The 21,686-nt window shown below is 39.9% G+C and overlaps 1 protein-coding gene and 1 long non-coding RNA gene across 7 annotated transcripts in view; one reads left to right on the top strand and one right to left on the bottom strand.

Moving 5' to 3' along the window:
- Positions 1-21,686, top strand: part of LOC130604869 (hyccin 2) — a 54,460-nt gene that overhangs the window by 19,106 nt on the left and 13,668 nt on the right. For 2 of the 6 annotated variants that reach the window (XR_008973544.1, XM_057419807.1), the window contains exons 1-4: positions 18,272-18,364; positions 19,330-19,473; positions 19,760-19,846; positions 21,149-21,238. Coding sequence is in view for 5 of the 6 variants with exons in the window: in XM_057419807.1 (XP_057275790.1) it covers positions 18,274-18,364; positions 19,330-19,473; positions 19,760-19,846; positions 21,149-21,238 (412 nt within the window). In the remaining variant the exon portion in view is untranslated. Of the gene's footprint in view, positions 1-3,360; positions 3,521-4,733; positions 4,902-9,512; positions 10,722-18,271; positions 18,365-19,329; positions 19,474-19,759; positions 19,847-21,148; positions 21,239-21,686 lie in introns of those variants that run through there. The other 4 variants (XM_057419805.1, XM_057419806.1, XM_057419809.1 and 1 more) reach the window with 3 other exon arrangements.
- Positions 3,545-4,894, bottom strand: LOC130604874 (uncharacterized). Its single transcript, XR_008973545.1, has 3 exons — positions 4,773-4,894; positions 4,154-4,235; positions 3,545-3,685 (listed from the first exon to the last, which is right to left on the bottom strand). It is a non-coding gene; the product is annotated as an uncharacterized LOC130604874 (long non-coding RNA).

The raw sequence follows: 21,686 nt of genomic DNA, 5'->3' as shown, positions 1-21,686 counted from the left end.
ATGGAGTTAAAAAGCTATAATGTAAGAGTGGTCTTCTTTCACTGTTACCCAGAGGTGCACTAGAAAGGGCAGGAAGTAATGCTTTTCCCAAGAAAAAGCCTTTCCCTTGTATTGCTGTTAATCATCACTGGTTATTGGTTTCATAGTTGTTAGGCATCCTAATCACCAATACTCAATAGTACAACCAAGCTCGTTTGGACCTGGGGACTAGCTCAGTTCCAGTCAATCTTTTCCTCTGAAAGCAAGATTTCTGCACTTGCTTCAGATAGAAATCTCCATCTTCAGTGCAGAGGCACACAGGTTTTCTTAGCTTGGTACACATGAAGCATGGTGAGCAAGTCCCTGTTGTGACAGAACCTTTATCTAGTGTATTTTATTGAGGTACTTACTGCTTTTGTTGGATGTGATTTTCATTAGAGCTCCTTTCTGATAGGCAAGAGTGGATGTCTGGCCTGAAACCAGCCCTCTTTTGTCATCAGTACTTGCAGACTTGGCTTGCCAAGTCTGAATTGTGATGTTTGTTTTCCTACCTTTCAGTGCTGGATTAGACATAGTGAGAAAGTTGTTACCACGTCCCGAAGGAAAACAGTCTTGTTTTTTTTCTGTCAGAGAAGAGGCATGACTCATTCAAACTGGTTTAGATTGTTCTTCTGTTGTGCTGATTTTTATTTCTGTAGGGTTCTCCTCAGTCCCCAGAAGTACAATTTGTAAAAGATTCAACAAGCAGAAGTACTGTCACTTTTCTGATCCTGTTGCAGAAGCTTTTTGCTGCTAACTTGTAGATTTTAATTCTGCCTATTGAGAAGGTTACCTGTTGAAAAGAAGGTGTAACTTTAGCAAGTAGAAGATGGGAAGGCAAATCAGTGTATACTGTTAATCTGTTGTGGTTCAGTAAAGCAGAAATGACTTTCTGAAGTCTTTAATGTGGTCTAGGATAGGATGAATGCAGTTTGTACCAGTTCAAGAGGATGGCATGGAAAAAGGCCTATGTGTGAATAGAAGAGCAGTTCACAAACAGATGTCGAGGCTGAGAAAATCGGCTAGCAAAGGGCAAATTAGTGTTGGACAAGTGGAAGGCAGAATGATAAGGAGCATTTCTGTGATGATGGCAGTAATCTTTTGTGCTGGTTAGAAGTCAGACAGGAAGGCAGTGGAGGAGATGTTTAATGGTTAGTTACAGCATCACAACAGCATCTGGAGATCAAAATCAGATATATGGCTGCCATTCCAGCTCGCAGGAAGTGAAAAGTCTTTGATTTAGTTAATATTGTGCAGTGTGTGGTTTTGCTATTTGACACGGTTTAATTTCTTCTCATGGTTGATGAGTGGTTTGCCTTTTGCGACTCGTAGGAAAGCCACTTTTACTTTGTTATAATGTGAATAAACATCTTTAATTTATGGCATGCGTGCCGTATGCATTGGTACAGTGTTTTTATCAAATGTTATCAGAGATCTTCACAACACAAATTTCTGCCAATAGGGTCTGTTCTAGTGGTTTAGTACATTTCTCAGTTTGTGTTTGTGCGAATGCTAATGAAAAATGACTTGTTTAGTTAATCAGATTTGGTATATGTATGCTTTGGGAGTTCAAGGAATTTGTTGGATGTCCTTAACGTTTCCAAGGCATCGGCAGCCTCAGAATATCAGCAAAACAGTGATGATGTTTAAAAGTGCATTAATTCTGTTACTGGGTTGACGCAAACACATGCAAATGTTGCTTACAGCGTAAAACTAGGAAATGCCTAGTTGTAATAAACAGTGGATAATACTTCATCGGCTACCCACAAATTTTTAAACAAAAAAATGTCTGTTCTAAGAAAAAGAACATAGTCTAAAAGGAAGAAAAATGTATGCATGCATTGTCAGAAAAATGGAGTATTTTGCAAAGATGTGTTTTCTAAAGGAGATTGTATCTCATTTACGTTGACAAAGCAGTCAAATTTATAGTTTTATCTGCATCTTAAAATACGGTTTACATGCCTTGAGCTAGTAAGTAGACTACACAGATTTAAGACATGTAGACCAGATGTATTTAAATAAATGTGTTTTTCTTGCCATATAGTGAACTCTGTTTTCTCAATTTGCAAAATCAATTGTTTTCTTTTTTTGGGGTGATACAAGAGAAAATCTATTAGGAGGCAACATAAAGTTGCTTTTCATACTGCTTGTAAGCTGTAGTGGAGAGAATAGCCTGCCCAAATTACAGTGGAAGCTGTTGCTAGGTAGGATTTTATAGAGATTAGCAAGTTACATTTTCCATAGTTGTTTTATTTTTAGTCTAGATGTCTCAGACACTCTTATTTTATATGCTGTCTTCATTACATGGGGAGTAAAGAGCATATAGGAAGTCAGATGTCTGTGAAACATATGAGATCTATGAATGATGTTAATGTGATGTTAAGTTTAAAATGTGTCTAATACTTTTATTGCTGCTTGGATGTATAAAGTCAATAAGATTTTGGAAAAACAAGGTGTTTTCACTTTTTTTTAGGTTCTAAATCCTACTTTGTCTGCAGCAACTTCATTATTGTTGAATACTGCACATGCCATAGAGACCTGGCTTGCTTTTCAAGAGCTGGTGCATAAGTTCACTTTTTGAACAATTTACTTGTAAATGAGGAAACTTAAAGTTGCTTTTTCATTTTCTTAGAGAAAAATTTTAATCCCACACTGGCATTTTATGGAAGATTTAAAGTAGTTAAAACATGAGAGCCAAAAGAGTCATTTGTCCTCCTCAAAGCTGCAAAACAAAACTTCTGACGTTATAATAGCCTAAGAATTTGATCTAATAGAGCTGAATGTATTTTAATGATTTGATGCTCATTGCTTAGGTTGAAATCTACTTATTTATTTATTTGAATTTTGCATATACCTGCAGTCTAATCCCCTTGCTTAGTTTTTTTTTGCAGGGGAATATGGTGTAAGGGGAGCAGAAAATGCCCTGTCCCCATGCCATACACAAGGCCATATGTTGTTTACATTGGCTTGGCCTGTGACTTAACATTTATGATATTCCTGACATAAAACATAAATGTTATTTTCCTTGTCATTTTGCAGTCTCTTTTGAATGGAGACTCTCCTAAGTAGATTGTTACTTCTGTCAACACAGATGGCAAATGAGGAATGAAATAAATCACCTCAAAGAAAATTCAGCTGTATTTTTGGGAATAGGCTTATGGTGAGCTTTTCAATGTAATTATCCGTTATGATTGAATCTTGGGGATGAGGCCATTCATCTGAGGGGATCTGGCATAATTAACAATTCTTGGTTGTTCCCCTTTTAGTATCCAACAAGAAATCTAATATTGCCATTAGTGCAATCAGGAACAGTAATAGTGCAGCATTTTACTTCTGTCTTAGGTTGCAAATGCCATGAAGAACTCACTGCCCTTTGATGCTCCTGACGCATCTCAGGAAGGCCAGAAAGTACTGAAAGTAGAAGTTACTCCAACAGTGCCGAGGATTTCTCGGACTGCTATTACAACAGCTTCTATCCGTCGTCATCGCTGGAGAAGAGAAGGTGAGCTCTCTCTGCCAAGAGCAAATACTGTAGCATACTGTACCCATCATCATCACTGTAATTTGGCTTCTTTGGATGTTTGCAGAACAGTTGGTTGGTTTTTTTTGTTTGTTTTTGAAAAGTGATACTCCATAACGATGTATAGTATTTTACATCTTCAGAGCACTGCATGAACATGAACATCTGGGGTGTTTGTTTTGTTTATTGATTTGGCAATAACGCATGAGGTAGGTGAGAAAATGGAGAAGCTGGAAAATGTTCAATAAGGCTTCTTTTTTTTCTTCATGTAACACGGCATAAAATTGTAGGCTAGAGTTTGGCTTAGAATTTTGAGTTCTTTCCTTAATCCACACTAAAACTCAAATGCCTCCCATTATAAATACTTTAGGGAATGAATGGTATTATCCAGACCTTGATAGGGTTCCAGCTACCTAAAGCTGCTGAAGGCAGTGGGAGAGGGAAAAGCTGAACATCACAATCCTACCATTATGTGGCCCAATTTAGTGAGGAGCCATGATATAAAATAGCTGTGGATAGCTTGGAATAAGTCCTTATTTTCCTCAGTGAGTACTTTGTCATACGAAGCATGCCTGACTGTATAGAGAAAAATAATAAATACATAGCAATATTTACCTTGATGCGATGCCATCTTCAGTGTAGGTGTAGCAAAAAGCTTACTTTGAAATAATTTTGTCATAAAGCTTTGTTGCTGCATCTGTAAAACATTGATTAAAAAAAGCTGCATAAATGGCTGAAGGTAAAAGGTAGAATAACCTAAACATAAACCGAGGGTAAAGTCTGCATATAAAGATTACATGTTTTCCTGTGGTACTCTGGTTTTTGTTTGGCTTGCTTTTTGTTTGTTGGGGTGTTGTTTGTTTGTTTTTTTTCCCCTGTATCATATGCAAAAGGATTTGATGACCTGAGGTCTTCAGCTGAATCACGATGTACAGGACACAAGTAGCTGTATTCTGTTCTCAGAACTCTGGGTCATGTTTGTCTTCACTGTAGTTATCATTATATTCATTTGGTAGTCTCTGGTCTGCAGTATAGTCCACCTGTCCCTTTCTGTGGGTGTTCTCACAACTTCTGACTAAGCATGGATAGTGTTTTGTTTGTTCCTTGTCCACATAAATCTTCTATTTTCCCTGCCTGGGTTGGAACACCAAGACAGGAATAGAAAAGCACTAAAATGTTATATGTTGAATCCCAGATGGCTTTGACTTCTCAAACGAGGCTGACTCAAGCATACCTGGCTCACCGATCCAACACGGCTCCACAGACGTAGGGATCAAACGTGAGCAAGAGGGGGAGGTGCTGATGCGCAGGACCCCTGAGCATGGCTTCCCGGAGCCCACCTTGGCAACAGCCACAACAGAGGGTAGGACAGAGATGAGGAGGCAGAAGTCAGTGAGGCAGTTGCTGGAGGAGGATCCTGGCTCCCTATCCCCAAGCAGAACTTCTTTCCATTCTAGTGTGTGTTTCCGCTATCCCAGGGTGTATTAGCTTCTCTTTGCAATACACGCATCCCCTATATACCTAACATCAGGTCAGGTACTATCTTTTGTTATCACGTGGGCTGGCCTGGGGCTTGCATCTGTGTGGTGAAAGACTGCTTGGCATGGCAAAAACAAAAAGATGGGTAATAACCAAGAGCTTTGGGTTTGCTTGGAAACTTTCTATTACTGAGCATGTTTCATATTCAGAAGGAAAAAAATGCACCAGATGAAAAATAATATAGAGTATAAATGGATTTGGCTACAACTTAGTTGTAGTAGTGTCTTGTTAATCTACAATTCTTAAATTTCTAAGAATGAAACTTCCTGTTCCAGTTGAAAGTCAGGCCTATCTGAGACATGTATACAACTGCTGATGTTTTTACTTGCCAGTCATCCTTTAATTGAAAATTCATACATACACATGAATGAGCTGGTTGCTCGAAAGGCAAGTACCAAAAAAGTGTTTGTGTTTTCAAGAAGAAAATAGGTTGTCATAGTTCTAAAGACTTTAGAAACAATTACTGCTTTCATTCTCAATGATGCTGGCCATACAAATGCTATGGGACTTCATTTGTCTGCTTTGCAGTCAAGAATAGCAGAGTAGCTGGCAGAAATTTATTTTTCTTGAGTTTATCTATTAATTTTCTTATCTTTACTCCATAAAGGATATGGGTTTGAGTACTGAATTTGAATCATGATTTCTCCTCAGAGATGAGAATTAATTTCTTTTAAATTTAACTAAACATATTTTCAAGTGTTCTCCTATCTTAAGTCTTCTTTTCCATATGAACATTCCTTTGTTATTTGCAGCCTCTTTAAGCATACTGGTTGATTATAAATGAGATTTATGTGCACATTTAGATATGGCTTACATAGGTTTCAGATTTGTTCTTCTGGAAACAATCATCTGGAGAATTTGGAGATTTAATGTAGTGTTACCACAGAATCCTTGCCCTTAGAGTTGCTATCAAACAATAAAGGCATTGTGCTTCTGTAGAAGATAGTTGCATAAGTGTTTAGTGCAAATTTATAATCCACTCCTTGGTGCATAGCTAATTTGAGCATGCTCAGTAAATGAGTCCTGTCTTCTAAATTCTCTTGTTCACTTGGTTTTATTCCATTTTACTAAACTTTGCATGTGCATGCCCTGAAGGATATGGAGAAGTCTTCAGCTGCAGAGAACCTTCTGGGAGAGACAGGAAGTGGGAAAGAAGTTGATAAAGATGTGGCCTTCTATATGATGGACACCTATATGATTTGGCATGTTGCTGGATAAGCATCATTCCACATACTTTACTTCAGTAGAAGTGAATCGAATACCCTTCTGTAACATTAGCAGTGTATAATTACATGCTTGGGAGAACTGAGTTCTGCCAGTTGATGTCATCCTGGAGAAGACCAATGAATGAAGTTCTGTTTGATTATCAGCATAGAATTGTGTGTGTATATATAGTGGTCTATTATTTTACTGATGCTGATTTCACAGAAAAATTCAGCTAGCAAATTCCCTCTCATAAATTTCAGTTTGATATCAAACAACATAATGGGAGACTAATCATTTCTCGTGACTTTTTAGCCTTCAGGTATAGCAAGGATAAACAGTAAAAGTTACTTTAAAAAGCTATATAAAACCCTTCTTCAGATCAGTGTTTTGACCCAATAAATAGAAAAAGGCAGAGGGTATCAAGACTGACTCAGTAATGTCTTACAAGGTATTCTGCTTCTGGGTGGTAGCAGCTGTGGTTATGTGCACTATTTTGGATCAGTGGAGAATGCTGTATATTCATCTACGGGATTAATTACGTACAGCATCAATAAAGAATTATTTGGGGACAGACTTATTCTGATAGGAACGGTGAGAGTCCTGAATCACACGTAGTGCAATTCATATGATTTATGTCAGGTTGCACCATCTCTCTTCTGACCTGTAGAAGAGTGCTTGGGAAACATAGGGTTTTAGGTTTTGTTTTCTTTTTTAATTGTTTTATTGGTCTATTGAGGGGGGAAAGGGGGAAGAGGAAGAAGAGAAATTTATTACTTCATCTTGTTTTCCCCTCCTAACAGAGTAAGTAAGGACTCAAACATTTTTTAATTGTTTCTGAGGGCAGTTTTTAGAGGAAAAATAACATGTATTGGGAAAAGAGTATGTGTTTGCTGAGTTACTTCAATCCCACTGAGAACTTCTGTAGGTATGTGGACCTGACTAGACAGAAATTCTCTTGCATGTTGTCTTCTCTACCTTCTTCATTTTTGAGCACTGCTGAGCTGCTTGGGCCTCTGTATAGTTGCAGCATTCAAAAGTTTGTAACAGCCCCTCTCAGTCATGTCTTTAAATTCTGTGGATAAAAGCCACTTTTTCAGTGTGACTATTCTGCTTCACTGTCCCTGAATAGGATTGTCTGGTTTAGCATCCTGTTAGCAATGTTTTAAAGTAAACTTTGAAGATGACTGGTGTACTTGTAATAATAAAACCTTAGGCATATTGTCTGGAGAAATTTTTTGGGCTTGAGAGGGGACTTCAGCTGCTGCTATTGCTGCCTGTAACCAAACACGCTTTCATCCAGCTTTGCATGAAAGGAAACATAAATGTTGGTTTGTTGGAAAAGTGCTCTTGCTTTCAGTATGTTCCAATTCTGTCATATTTTTATTAGCATTTTTGATTGTGTGTGGGAAGGTTGGGGTGGGGGATGGAGATGTGGTGGATTATGAATAAAAGATGTCACTGTCTAATGTAAGAAAATATACTAATGTCTCAATGAAAAGATGAAGGCCTAGTTTGACCAAATGGGGTTGGCAGGAGGGGGGGGGAAGTAAACATATTTTAGATATAGTTACAGGAAGTTAAAGTAAGTAACACACCTTCATGTTAATAATAGCCCTTGAAACATGAGAAACTTCCTTTTCTAAGGCTTTACCAAGGAAGGAAGACTGCAGTAACATGAACTGTAGTCAGCAGAACTACCTTTCTGCTTCAGGGAGGCTAATGAGTCAAACAGAACTACATAAAAACTGCATAATAAGCTCACATTGCTTTGTTCTGAGAGAGGCCTGAGAACTGTCTGATTGGAGATGGTTAAATGTCTTGTAAGCTTCTTTTGTTTCCTGAAAAGAAGTAAGTTAGTTTAAAACAGAATAATAAAACCTCCTTTAGGATTATCTTGATTTACAGTTCAGAATATAAAGTTGGATCAGGCTACGCTTCTGCTACATAGAGGTGGCAATAACAGTGAAAGCTTGCCATAATGTAAAATGTTTCTTAGCACTCTGCTAACAATTAGCGTGAAAGGATGAGCTTCCACTCAAGTGTTGGATTCTCTTACATCCTTGCCACCACTTTTTCCCCATTCCACAAAAGAGATTTAAACATGTTTGCTTGGTGGCAAGCTGAGTTGAGCAAACTGCTAGTAGAGCAGTACAGCGGCTTTAGCTTGGACAGATCCATAGGCTTTGCAGATTTCTTGCACATAATCAAGCTCTGTAGCTTTTTATAAAGAAAAGCAAAATTCTTGTAGCCTGAATGTCTCCTGTTTTACTAACATGGTTAAACTTGGCTTTTTTTTTTTCACTAAAACGAGGTATGTGGAGCAAAACCTCAAACTCTATTTCCAGTTGTGAAATTTGAATGGTGTTCAGTTTTCTACTGAAACAATAACTGTGAGTACTTGGAGCTTATTGGAGCTTAGAAGAAGGATTGGAATAAGATTTAAAAAAAAAAAAAAGTTGCCCTAATAATATTATAGACCTGAAAACAAGGATTTAAGAAAGAAGTTTGTCAGGCCTTTTTTTTCTTTTTCCTTTGAGATACCAGTCAAAACCATAGTATCTCTTCTACAACATGAAATGTTTCAGAGATTACACTTCTCTTAATACAATGGTTGGTTGTTGAGGTGTTTTTTCCCCCTGGAAAATCCAGATGCTGAGACAAAAGCAAATATGGTAGAAGCATTGTGCTAGGATTGCTGGAAAAGCATGGAAGATTGAGCTGTGGAGGAGGGAGAGCTAGGAATTGGGTTAGTCTCCAACAGAAAGTATAGTCACGTTATTTAATACGCTAGCTACAGACAACAGAAGCCTTGTGACTGTGGTTGCTGGCTAGGAAGGAACCTAATTTTTTTTTTTTTTCTTGTAAACACATCCAGGAGGGGAATAGGCACCAGCGTCTGCAAACAAAACTAAAATGCATTAGCCAAATGGGGCCTAATTTTTATTTCTAGACAAAGTTCACGAGATGCTCTGACTGCTAACAGTGATGTAGAGGAAAGGCAAACCAAGCTCAGGGACTACTTACTGTTAGATTCCATTATTATGGTAGACATGACAGGAAAATTATTGGCTGCAAATCAGAAATTTTTAAGCAAGTGGAAACCAGGTGGATTAGCAAATGAGGTTTGTTTGGACGTTCTGTGCACATCTTTGTCTTCATGTAACTTGAATGCTTACTCTTTGTTCTGATTGTTTTGGGATTTTTTTGGTTGTTCTTTCTTTCTTAATAGATACTGAAGGTGTGAATGGAAGAGAGGAATCCGTGAACCTTAATGATGCTGATGAAGGATTTTCATCAGGAGCTTCACTCAGCAGCCAGCCAGTTGGGACCAAACCCCTATCAACTGTATCCCAGAAGGGCAGCTTAAGGAAAACAGCAAGTGGCCATTCTGCTAAGGATAAAGAAACCTCTTCTGCAGCAAAATCCAATGAGAGCCCTCGAGATCCAGTAGCTTGGAAGCAGTTCATGCACCAATCCACTGACCTTGGTGCAGATATAATTGAAATGACACCTACGAAGAAACACCTCAGCCTGCCTGCTGGGCAGGTGGTGCCAAAAGCTAACAGTTTGAGCCTGATCAGGACCGCCAGTGCTTCTTCCAGTAAATCGTTTGACTACGTGAATGGCAGTCAAGCAGGCTCCAGTGTTGGAGCTAGTACAGAGGGTGTTACCAATCTAGCAGCTGGCAACACCAATCGGTTTTCAACTATCAGCCTACAGGAGGACCGATTAGGCCAAGCTGGGGAAGGTAAAGATCTCCTTCCCCCAGGAGCTCCCCTAACCAAGCAGTCTCGATCTCCAAGTTTCAATATGCAGCTGATATCCCAGGTGTAACTTTGACTCCCTTCATTAGGACTCCCACTTTTCCCTTAATCCCCAGGCAAGTTCATCCTTAGGCAAAACACAAACCATCATCCCGCAGTGTGAAAATACTGACTGTTGTGATCTTGTTTGATTTGGTTTAGCTATCATACTGTATTACTGAAACAGCAATAATTCTTCCCTCACTTTCATCCTCCCTTCCCACCCCCACCCCTTGTAAACATGGTTGTGAAGCAGTATATAATGTACTGTATGCCTTTTTCCATGCCTTCCTTTCTCCTTGGGTGATGTGCAATCCATCGTAGGCTGATCAGTCCCATTTCAACACTGTGAGACTGGAGACACCGGCGGAAATGGTGAATGTGATCCCTATGAGATGATGCTTTGGCTTTGTTAAGAATTAGAAACGGGTTTGTTTTCTCCGTCTACAGTACTGCAAAGACTACTGGATCATGACTTTTCTTTCTCAGAACCAGGAGTGCCTCAGAGATTCTAGTGTGACTTTGGACCTCTCTGAGTCTGTGCAATCAATTCTGGGGAGGGGATTGTCATTGCTGCTCCTGGCTGCCTACAGCACTTTTTTCATTAAAGTAAGGGTAGTTGTTTCTTGCCTGCCCCAGTCTCTCATCCCAGAAGCTTTTGATGTTCAGCAACTGAGATGTGTATTAACAGGTTGTTTCCCTCAGCGTGAGGATTCTTAGTAGATAATATAGGTTACAATGCACTTCTAATGGCGTTGTAGCCATTTGTCATGTTACATGTCTTCCCCTCCAGGATACAGGGTCATTCTGCATACAGACTAAAATTTGACACCACCATGCTGTTAAATCAATTTGGTTTGTAAGTGGGAAGGAAACACTATTTTCCCAGGAACTAATGGCTAGCTCTGCTCCGTTTTTGTTGTTGTTGTTCTTGTGAGGTGCTGATCACTGAATTGAAAGGTGTATTCGGGTAAAGAGTATTTCTCAGGCTGCTTTCTGTGGTATCATGGCTGTTGGACACCCCTGGCCCCTCACACAGCTGCTTTCTCAGTGTCCCTGAATTCAGTCATGGAGTCATTTGAAGAATCCTGCAGTCCAGACAGACCATACTCTTAAGGGTCTGTCTCAGGGATGGAGACAATAGTTTGATAGAAATACTGAAGCTTCAATGTGAAATGCTTTTCTAGAAACACCATTTGTGCAAAGGGGTACTGACAGTCCTTTTTTTCCCCAGAAGGATCACGCTTCATTGCCTTGGTATATATAACCCATTGTGGTTTTTTAACTTATTGTAGTGGATTGGCCCTACTCCAGAAAATTCAGAACTCGTGCCACTGAGCCAAGCCTTGAATGTATATGGCTGGTGTATGGGCACTGGCTGGCAGTTATGCTAAAGAACACTGCTTAGAAGCACATTTCTGGTTACACAGGAGAATGTTTGTTATTTTCTCTCCATCTCTAACTTTTTTTTTTTTTTAATTATTAGAGAAGGGAAAAGTTCATCATCTGTGCTTCAGATATGTATGATATCCTGGAAGTTGACAAATTGTAAACCCACAGGAAAGAGTTATGATCTTTACATGGGCACTTTGGTTTCACTGTCACTGTGAAGGATAACCAGAAGCAATTATAAATAGTAGGCTATATTTGATAGTCTTTGAGAAATTCAGGACAATGATATGATGTTGCATTGGTGGTAGATGGTTTTAGGTTTGGGTGGTTTCTTGCTTTTGAATTTATTTCAAGGAGAAATTTTTTTTCAAATTTACATTAAAATTCATTTAAATATTTGAAGGTTTCTTTTGTGGTTTGACAAATCACTTTAGCAGTCTAGTCTTCATATCTTACATTCTATAGTGAATTAAATGGCATCTAGACACGCAGAAATTCATTTAAAAAGTAAATAGAATCATCATCAGAAATCTTGCAATTTCTAAATTAATCTTGAAGGACCACCACAGATGGAACTAAGGCAGAGTTGCGATAAAATGTCAAAAGCTATATATGATTGAACTGTTCTTTATTTTATAAAGTTTTACAAGTGGAGACAGTTGGTAAGTCATGGCTGTACAAGGTTTATATTTTGTAAAGACCATCATAAAGGAAATTCTGTTGAAGAGTTATCACTGTAGATTAAGAAGGACCAAATAATTTGCTGAAGTCTTTTAGAAAAAGAGAGTTCAAGAGTGTCAGCTAATTTTTTAATAGTTATTTTAAAGCATAGAGCTGTTCATTAGCAAGGTTCTCTACTTTCTACATTTGCTATTAGAAGCATTCCTTCATAAGTTTTAGACACTTAAAAAAAATGGCGTTGGGCCAGATTTTACAACTTGTTAAAAATATTCTTGTTTGTGGGATCCCACACTATTAACCTGTTTCAGGAAAGTGAGACAACTCGGTGACTTCAGATAGCGAAGTCAAATGTGCGTGCATGCGTGCATAAATTCAAATTGCTCAAAACTTAAACTACCTTTTGAAATACTTCTACAGTTCTGATTTTGATGATGTGCCTCTTGTTATTTTGTCCATTGTATTTTGGTTTGTTGTCCTGTATATAAACCAGTTCTGTATAAGGTTTTTTAAAGAGTTCAAATTTATCCCTGTGTAAAAAAGAAAAAAAATTCCTACATCTACAACTTCTGAAAATTACCCTTTTAGTGCTATGATTCAGTTGTGGGAGCTTGTTTTGTCATTTTTCAGACAAGTGCTGTTCAAAAATCTTAGAAAATTACTCATCACTAGTATCTACAAACCAGCTGTAGTAACAGGATTTGCTAGTGCTGCCTATCATGTTTATCGTTAGTGCTTCTAGAAGTGTCTCAAACTATGCCAAGGTGCATTAAGATCAAGGCAAAACTTACGTGCTGAAGTTCAGTACATTTCAAAGTACTGTGGCAGAAATAAAATCAGAAATATCTGGGATATGGGTTGAGGGAGTAATCTGCTGGCTTTCTGTTTATATATGCTAAGTACTAAACAGAGTACAAAACACACTTAAATTTTCTGACAGCTGTGACAAATATTTAGACTTAAATCTCTATCCTGAATTCACTCTGCTGTGTCTTGTTTAGAACATTTGGTACTTGACATGAGGCACTAGATTTAGATTTCTGCAGCGTTTTAGTGCAACTGCAGCATTAATAGAAAGTTAGAAAGCAGAACAGTATGATTTTTCTCAGTGTATGTGCACATGCAGGCATATACATGTGGGGAAGTGTGGGTACTATAATTGGATGTGTATATGCATGTAAGTAGGGATCAATGAATTATTCTTTGGTACACTTTTTACCACATCATATTGTGCTGCCATTTTGCAACATATTTTTTCTTGAGCTTTATAATTTTAAGAAAATATGAAATGTTGGGATTGATAAATCCATCTTGATTATCCTTTTCAGGGGCTTATTGTGAGCAGCTTTTTGGATGAATAATGCACCATTTTTTCATCCTGCGGGCAGCAAAGTGATGAAGTTAAAAATGCCTGTTAAAATGAATGTTGCAAGATGACAGTTTAAATTGCTGTATTATGCATTTAGTTTTCATTTGGGGACTTTGTATGTCACTGTCCATTTTAAATGCAAATTTCTTTGAACACCCTTTCTGATGTGAATTTGGAAAAGTTTATTAACAGCATATGTCATTGTGCAATGCTGAACATCATGCTGCAGCCAGTAAGCATTAGAATCTAGTATTTGTAGTTTGCAAGTGTGTTGGTCTTAAACGCTACATTTCCAACATACTCCTGCTAGCTTTAACATAATTAAAATTACCCGTTTTAACATCAAAATAGTGAGGAAAATTCTTTCTGATGAAACATTTATTTGCACTACTTACGAATACTGGAGTTTACTGGGACAGGGTTTTTTCTCACCATGTGAGGTTTACTTGTGTGTGGGTAGGTACATACATTTGTCACGTGTTGACAATCAATTGCCTCAACTGTGTGTATACTGTATGTAAATATGAGCATATTTTTCAAGATTAAAGGGGAAACCTGCATATTAATGGTGGTAAAACTACGCTGTAGTAAGGTGACCCCAACTCTAACCCCTTTTTTGTCTCCAGATGCTGTGTGGCTTATTTTACTTCTTTAATGAAGATTATTAGTGTTCTTGGAAAATTTTAGCTCCACAGAAATTTTCCTCAATATTTAATGTATAACATGTTCAGAGAATTATATTTTGAAGAAAAAAAATTTTGAAATAGATAATTCTATGCTATGGCTGTATTTTAACCTAAGAGTTTAAACTTGTCCTATTTTATTGTGAACCAATGGCTATCTCTTTTAATCGTTCAGCATTTTAACTTTGGTCACAAACCAGAATTTTTTGTTCATCTTGGCTTACAAATTTTAATTCATTTGAAGATTCAGTGAGAACCAAGAATAGCTTTTTGAGTAAAATCACAAAAATCAAGAAGACTGGGTGCTGTACTCATAATCCTGGAGGAGGTGTGGGAAAATATAATGGAATGTGTTTGGATGAAATGTATGTACTGCACACAAAACAAAGATGGTTCTGATGTTAGTAAATTTAATAATCTGATTCTTAAATTCTACAGTTCTCTCATTGCCAAAGATATTGCTACCTTGGCATATTCAATATAGCACTAAAGCCATTAGCTAGGTGTCATTTGTAACAACCGTTCACTTCATAGGAATAGTTTGCATCAGAAGAGTAAACATGCTCCTTTTTATTTATTTATTTAAATTTCTTGTTTAGGATAATTGCAGGACTAAAGTTGCAAAATATCACTTCTTTCCAAGCATGGTAAGCGAAGAAGCCAGATCCTCTGTACTTGCATTGCATTTTTTGTTTTATATAAGATTGTTAAATATTTTATATTTTCCTTCAGTATTTTAAATGCTGTTTGTTTCTAGCGTATGGGCCTTAATCTCTTCGTTATTTTTTAGTTTGTTTTCTCACTGCACTCAGATAAACTTTGATGTGGAAAGCTTTTCTGTAGGTGATTCAGAGTGACAGATTATGACATGGGTGTTGTGTTAGTGCGTGAGTGTTATCAGTCTGTCAAAATTTGCATGTTGTGACCAGCTGAAGAGCCAAAACACTCACCTCTTGTGCAGTAGTGGCAAGTGATGGAGAGCTGTGAGCAACTCAGTTCTTCAGTAGTTCCTGAAAACAAGCAGTAAGTGGATTTTGCAAGACTGATATGTATGAGGATTTCCACATAGTCATTATGACATTTTATTTAAGATTAAACTCATCTTGGAACAACATTTTGAAACATAGCAGCTAGCTATTTCACTTAACTTGCCTAGTAAGTTTGGCAAGCGTCAGGGCCTGTGACGTTAAAATTTCAGAAGCAAGCTTTCTTAAGGGTACCTTACAGCTTCCAGAAATGGATTTAGTAAAAATCTGTCCCATATGATTTGTCTGTATTTAATGAAAAAAAAACCAAACTTTTTTTTCTGCCATTCTTGTATTTACTTTTCTCTGGTCTACCCTCTTCCCCTGATTTCTTCTTTTATTTTTTTTTTTTTTTCTTCCTCACTGTGTTTTTCGGATTTTACCAAAAGTAGTAGCCGAGGGACCAAATGACTTTAAAATGGGTCCAAAAGTTACCCCTCCTATCATAAAGAATTACTAAGCTAGTCCTGTGAGGAGCTGTTGATGGGAATAGATGTATAGTAAACTCTTGTGTCTGTACAGTAAAACCTTGCCCTGTATTTTAGCTTGTGCATGATAAGCAGTGATGAGATCAAGTTTTATTAACCAATTACTTGGTTGTGAGCTCCCAGTGTTTTACAGTTGATAAAATGTAGAGCAATTTAGAGTGGAATATCTTTGCATTCTGATAGAATTCCTTAAAGCAATTTAAATTTTGACACTTGACAAGATGCTTAATCACTCGTTAAAATGTGATACAGAATTCACACAGGTTTTTTGGTTTTAGAGGGTAAAATAGGGGGGATTTGTCATAGAAACCTCCTTACAAATTGCTAGGGGATCCTGCATGTTTGAGTCCTCATCCTCCCCAGAACTGATCACAAAGCATTAAAACCAGGCTGAATGAAGAAACCTTTTACCTTTTGTTCTAAAATAAGGATGACTTGGGAGTGACAGAAATACTGGCTATTGACACTGTTCTTTCTGTTTAGGCATTGATGTTGTTGTGCTAGACTTTCATGCCAATAGTTTATGAAAAACGCAAATAGTAAAGACTTTGTGGCTTCAAGTATACAGTAGATGTGAGTTAACAATCACTCAGGATAAACCAACATGTCAGAGTATTAATAGATTCCTAGTACTGGGGTGTGTCTGTGTGTTTCTGTGTGTCAGTGTTCAGTGATTCCTTTGAAAAAGACTTCTTACTGTTTTCTTGCAGGTAGTGAATACTTCTGGGTTGGATGTTGCGAGCTGGTTATTTACGGAAAAACACAGTATGATTAAACAGAATTGAGCCATTTAACATTTTTTTCCATATCAAAGATTCCAGGAGAAAGCTAGTAAAGATTTTTAATAATTAAATCAGATACTCTCAATAGGTTTTAGATTTACTATGGTAGCTTTTATTTGCTATAAAAAAAAAAAACAACAAAACAACCCAACAACTAAATTGAGGTACCCCATGCTGCATTTTTTTAAATTTGTAATTCCTGTACTTTGCAATGAACCTTTTGATCTGTTTTCATCCTTGTATGAATACAGGCTATGCTGTCAGTTTTACTAGCAAAAAGAGAACATTCTGCAAGGGTTAAAAGTTTATTTTCTTACTTTTTTCTGTCACACTAGGTTTGTTTCTCCAAACTAAGGTTTCTGAGGATTTTTACTACTTTAACATTATGTAATCTTATCTCTGTCGTAGAAGGAGTGTAAGCAGCAAGTAGCCCACTTCTTGTAGCAGAGAGGTGAGGCAAATAGCCATGGATTGGTGGTGGGAGCCCCTCTTTGCCAGGACAGCCCTGCGTGCTGGTACAACCCCCAAGATGTCTGAGATTCGGTACTGGTGAAGGACTAAACCAAACGGGTTTCTAATAAACCGTGACCTCTGCTGTATGCTGTCCTTTAACCTGAGACCAGGGAAAAATCTTCGTTCTTAAGACCTGAAGATGGCACGTATCGAAGATCATGTTATTGGTGCATGTAGGCCATTATCTTAACTGTCTCACTGAGCTGGTTAATGCTGTTGACTTGTTGAAATGTGAAATGTAGTTACTATTGACTTTGTAAATACCTGCCAGAGATGAAATATAATTATTTTAAATCGTTGTAAATAGAGATGTATAAAACTTGACACAGTCTGCAATGCAGAAAAAAATTATATATATATATAAATATATAAAGATGTTAAATAAATATTGTGCTGTTTCCGAATAGAAATAGTGACCTTGTGAATTTTGGGGTTTTTTAATTTGGTGGTTGGTTGGTTTTTATTTTGGGGTTGTTTGGGGGTTTTTTGCTTGTTTTTTTGTGCGTGGGTTGGGTTTGTTTTTTGCTTGGTTGGTTTGGGGTTTGGTTTGGCTGAGGCTTAGGTTGATGGTGGTGTGGTGTGTAACGCAGGCCACATGCGCAGTTTAACAGCTCAGAGACACACACCCCCCCCCCCCCCCCCCGACGCCAGTGCACGGGCTGGGAGGCGGGAGGCAGCCGCTGGGGGCTGCGTGTGAGGTGAGTTAACTAGCCCCGGAGCGCTCATGGCAGCTGCTGTGGGGTGTCTGCGTCTAAAGCAGCGAGAGGCCGGGCCCGGACCGTCCGGGAGGCTTCACGTCGCTACGGCAACCCCTGCCGCCCGGCGGCGGCTGCGCGCATCGCTGGCAGCGGAAGTCCCGCCCTCTCTCCGCGCCCGCCGGCGGGCTGTGGCGGCAGAGAAGAAGGTCGCCCATTGGTGGAGGTTCAAAGGTCAGCTAAGGTGCGGAGGCGGTGCTCAGTGCCCGCCCCGCTCGCCCTCAGGGCGGCCGGTGTTTTCGCCCGTTGTCTGGCACGTGAGCCCGCTTCCGCCTCCTGCCGCCTCCGTCAGGGGGTGGCCGGGAGCCTGCGGGGAGGCGGTGGCACGGGGAGCGGGCCGGAGCCCGAGCCCCGGGCTCTCCGGAGGGCAGCGCGGTGAGGTGGGAGGGGGGCGGCTGGGGTGTGTTGGTTCTGACGGGCCTTGCGCCGCGCTACCGTGCTCGGTTGTGGCGGTCCCACCCCCCGGCGGCGGGGCTAGGCGGGCGCCACGTGACTGACCGCCATGAGGCGGCACCCTGGGAAGGGTCGCGTCGCCCTGGAGGTGAAGTTCGTGCCCGACGAGGAGGTGCTGAAACACATTGCTGACGACGCAGGTACGGCGCTGCCCGCTGCTCCTTGGACCCTGCGAGAGGAGTCCGAGCGGCCGCGGCTGCGAAGGGAGCCCTTCTCCAGTACGCGGGGTGGGTGAGCGCCTCTGGCGGGCTGCAAGGCAGGGTGAGGCCTTCAGCATCCTTCTCCTCCCACTGCCTTGTCTGCGGTTCATTTCTGTCCCCACTTGGAAAGGGGCATCTGCGGCAGCATGGCAAGTGTCTTCAGCTGGAGGTGGCGTAGATATTTGCTGTCGGTACTAGCGCCCCAACTCATTACACGTGTGTGTAATGACCTGGGAGAGGGGGTACAAACAGCCTGGCTAACTTCGCAACCCCTGAAGTGGTTAGACACAGAATAAAATAGGAATGAGGTTCGAGATAGTTGCTACAGGAGTCTTTTGCTGCAGTTTTGAGTACTTTTAAGGTTTTGGACCTCTGTGGAGATGCTTAAAATTGGTTGTGCAAGGCACAGGGCACCCATATCTTGAGTTTGCTGTTGGTCCTGCTTTGAACAGAAGGTCAGATAGATGGTCTCCAGAGGTCTCAGCCTAAGTTCTCACATGAGTGTACTGACAGCCTAGAGGCCAGTTCCTCACCACTTTTTCCCCTTTGCAAGGGAAGATGGGGGTGACAGATACCATCCCCTTTGCATGCACTTTGATACTTATATGTGTGAGTCCCTGTTATTTCTCTTCCAAACTATGGAAGCTGGGGTGTGTTGAAATGGGCATCTTGTCCGCATGGACTTGTAGGAGTGAGCTGCTGTGATAAAGGAGGGCCTGATGGCTGTAGAGCCAGCTGACCACAAGAGCACAGACCAGCTATTCTTTTACCAGGACATCTTTTCAGTGTTGTGTTTGTTTAGTGATTTGCAAAATAGGAACATGGTCTCTAAATGGGGTAACTGCATGCTATGGCAATAGAAGTAATAAAATATTAGGAGGTTAAAGCTTTTGTTGCAATCCTAGGCATTAAACTGCGGAAGGACAAGGCTCAGCCATCAGTCAGTGTGAAGAAATTTGTGAAGAAGCTTGAGAATATCTCAGATGATGAACCTCAGGAGATCCTAGAAGAGAAGGACTATGTTGCTGCTCTTGGAATATGTGCCCAAGGTATTAGGAGGGCAAACCTAACACAGCTGTGACTTTGGGAGATTCCTGTAGTGTCAGAGTTGCACAGTATTGATAAAATTGCCTTTGGGGCCTGTCCAGCTCTGTGCTTGTGGTAACAGGTAGAGGAGAGGATAGTGATTCTAGGATTTTGTTGTGCTATTGATTCATAACACCTGCAATATAAAGAGTCCTTTGAGCCAAATGGTAAAATGTTTCATTCCATCTTCTTGGGTTGGGAATACACCACTGCTTTTTAAATAGCTACAAGTAACATTTGTTTTCACAGATCCAGTAGGAAATGGCTCAAATGTAAGTGGTGGTGAGGTTTATTCCTTCAAGACTCCCAAACGCTCCAGCAGATTGGCAGAGCTGGGTATGTTTTCTTCTTCTTTCATTCTTGCTCTGGCTGTGATCTTTTTTTGTGTACTCTGTGATTTGTCTCTCCTGTTTATTCAAAATATATTGAAATACTTTGCACTATTTCAGTAGCTTTTATCTGGCTCTGAATCAGTCTTCCTCAGAAACAAAAGCACAGGGCTAAGGCAAAGCAATGGTCTGGTGAGGAAAACAGAAGGAAAAGTAGAAGCTTCTTAATGCCATCAGAATGGCATTTACATGCAGACTAAGGATGGCAGACATTTTATTTGTTTAACTTAGAGGGATATGAGAGTAACTCATCATGTAGCAAAGAGTCAAAAAAAATGGAGTATTAGTTTTGTGTGTCAGGGGATTTCTCCTACTCAGTGTCTGAGTGTGCTTGCTAGGCAAACTGTGGACTCAGGAGAAGCAAGTAAAAAGTGGCAATACAGAAAGGGTGAGCTGTTCTGTTTCAAAGAATATGCTTAAGCCCTGCTGCTGGTATGTTTCTTCTCACTTGAAGAGTCTGTGTGCCCAACGCCATCTGAACTTCATTAGTGTTTGGCTGTCACAGCTACTGATAGATCCCATGGAGGGTGATCCAAGGAAGAGAGAGGGGTCATCCATCTGTATCAGTGTGTAGAAAGTGGTGTCCGTAACTCCTTAGTTCTCTTCCCTTCTGCTGTGTCTTGGGAAGTTGTGTGTTTCTTACACCTCCTGCAGCAGGGTAGGTTTCACTGGTGCTCCGTCTTGGTGCCATGACTCAGTTTGGAAACTGAGGCAAGTCATACAATGGAAAGCTAGTTTTTTTGAGAGACTGGTAGCAGGATATGGGGGCCTTCCATTTCCAGATCAGTGATTCAAGTTCTGCTTTTGCTGTTAAGTAGTAAAAAGAGGCTGGTAGAATACAAGAACCCACATCCTAGGGAACTGATGTGTTTACTATACCTGATGCTTTACCAAGTCCAGTTCAGCAGTTCTAAAGGACTTAGTGAGCTTGACCTCATTGTTCTGATTCAAAGACTTGTGGTCTCCCAGGGAGTTAAGTGTACTTTGCCATTGCTGCAGCTATACTTTTAAAATTAATTAACTGAGGAGTTCAGTCTTTGAAAAACCTTTGTCAAGGATTACATGCACCATTAAGGTTAGAAAAAAAAAAAAAGATGGAAGTATCTGGTGCACTTCCTGACATAGCTAAGAAATTAATACTTAGAGAGTGTTTCAGGTATATGGCTGGCCTGTATTCATGGCTGACTAGCCAGAGCTGGGAGTTTTGTACCTGATATGAAACTTCTTCCCTTCCCCCTATTTCCTACAGCCTCTGAATTAGCCCAGACACCGGGACAGAGTGTTGCACCTGATCACTCCAAGTGCCCTGATAAGACAGCCAAAGCCCCTCAAAACACCCGTAAGTTCTGTGATGCTTTGCGGAACTGAAGCTGAGCAGATGGGGGTTATGTTTCTGTTTGGGTAGTAGAGTGGATGCTTGAGTGCCAGCTTCTGTCATGCTTGAGTATTCTACTCAGCTCACCATAGTAGACTGAACTGTTCAGTATGCATGGCCTTGGGCTCACCTGGGTGTCAAATCTTTTATTCTATCTTGGTGGTGTTGAGAAAACAGGAACTCTTCTGTTGCTGTGACACTTAATGATTTCCTCTGTGTTCAACGGAAATGCTTGCAGTTAAGAGAGTTATGAGCTGGGCTGAGGTGTTGAGCACAAAAATGGTAGGATTGTGTGGGTGTTCATGTGTAAATTCATGTTTTATTATATAATATTCAAGCACCCAATGCTGCAGGGAGAAATACAGGTAGGAAAAGTCAGTGCAGGTCAGCCGGCAAGAGCGTATTACTTTGT

This window comes from Pezoporus wallicus, unplaced genomic scaffold, assembly GCF_028554395.1.
Source record: "Pezoporus wallicus isolate ANWC-B61680 ecotype Strahan unplaced genomic scaffold, APGP_CSIRO_Pwel_v1 contig_4710, whole genome shotgun sequence".
In the NCBI taxonomy this organism is placed as follows: Eukaryota; Metazoa; Chordata; class Aves; order Psittaciformes; family Psittacidae; genus Pezoporus; species Pezoporus wallicus.
This window is presented reverse-complemented; position numbering and strand designations above follow the sequence as displayed.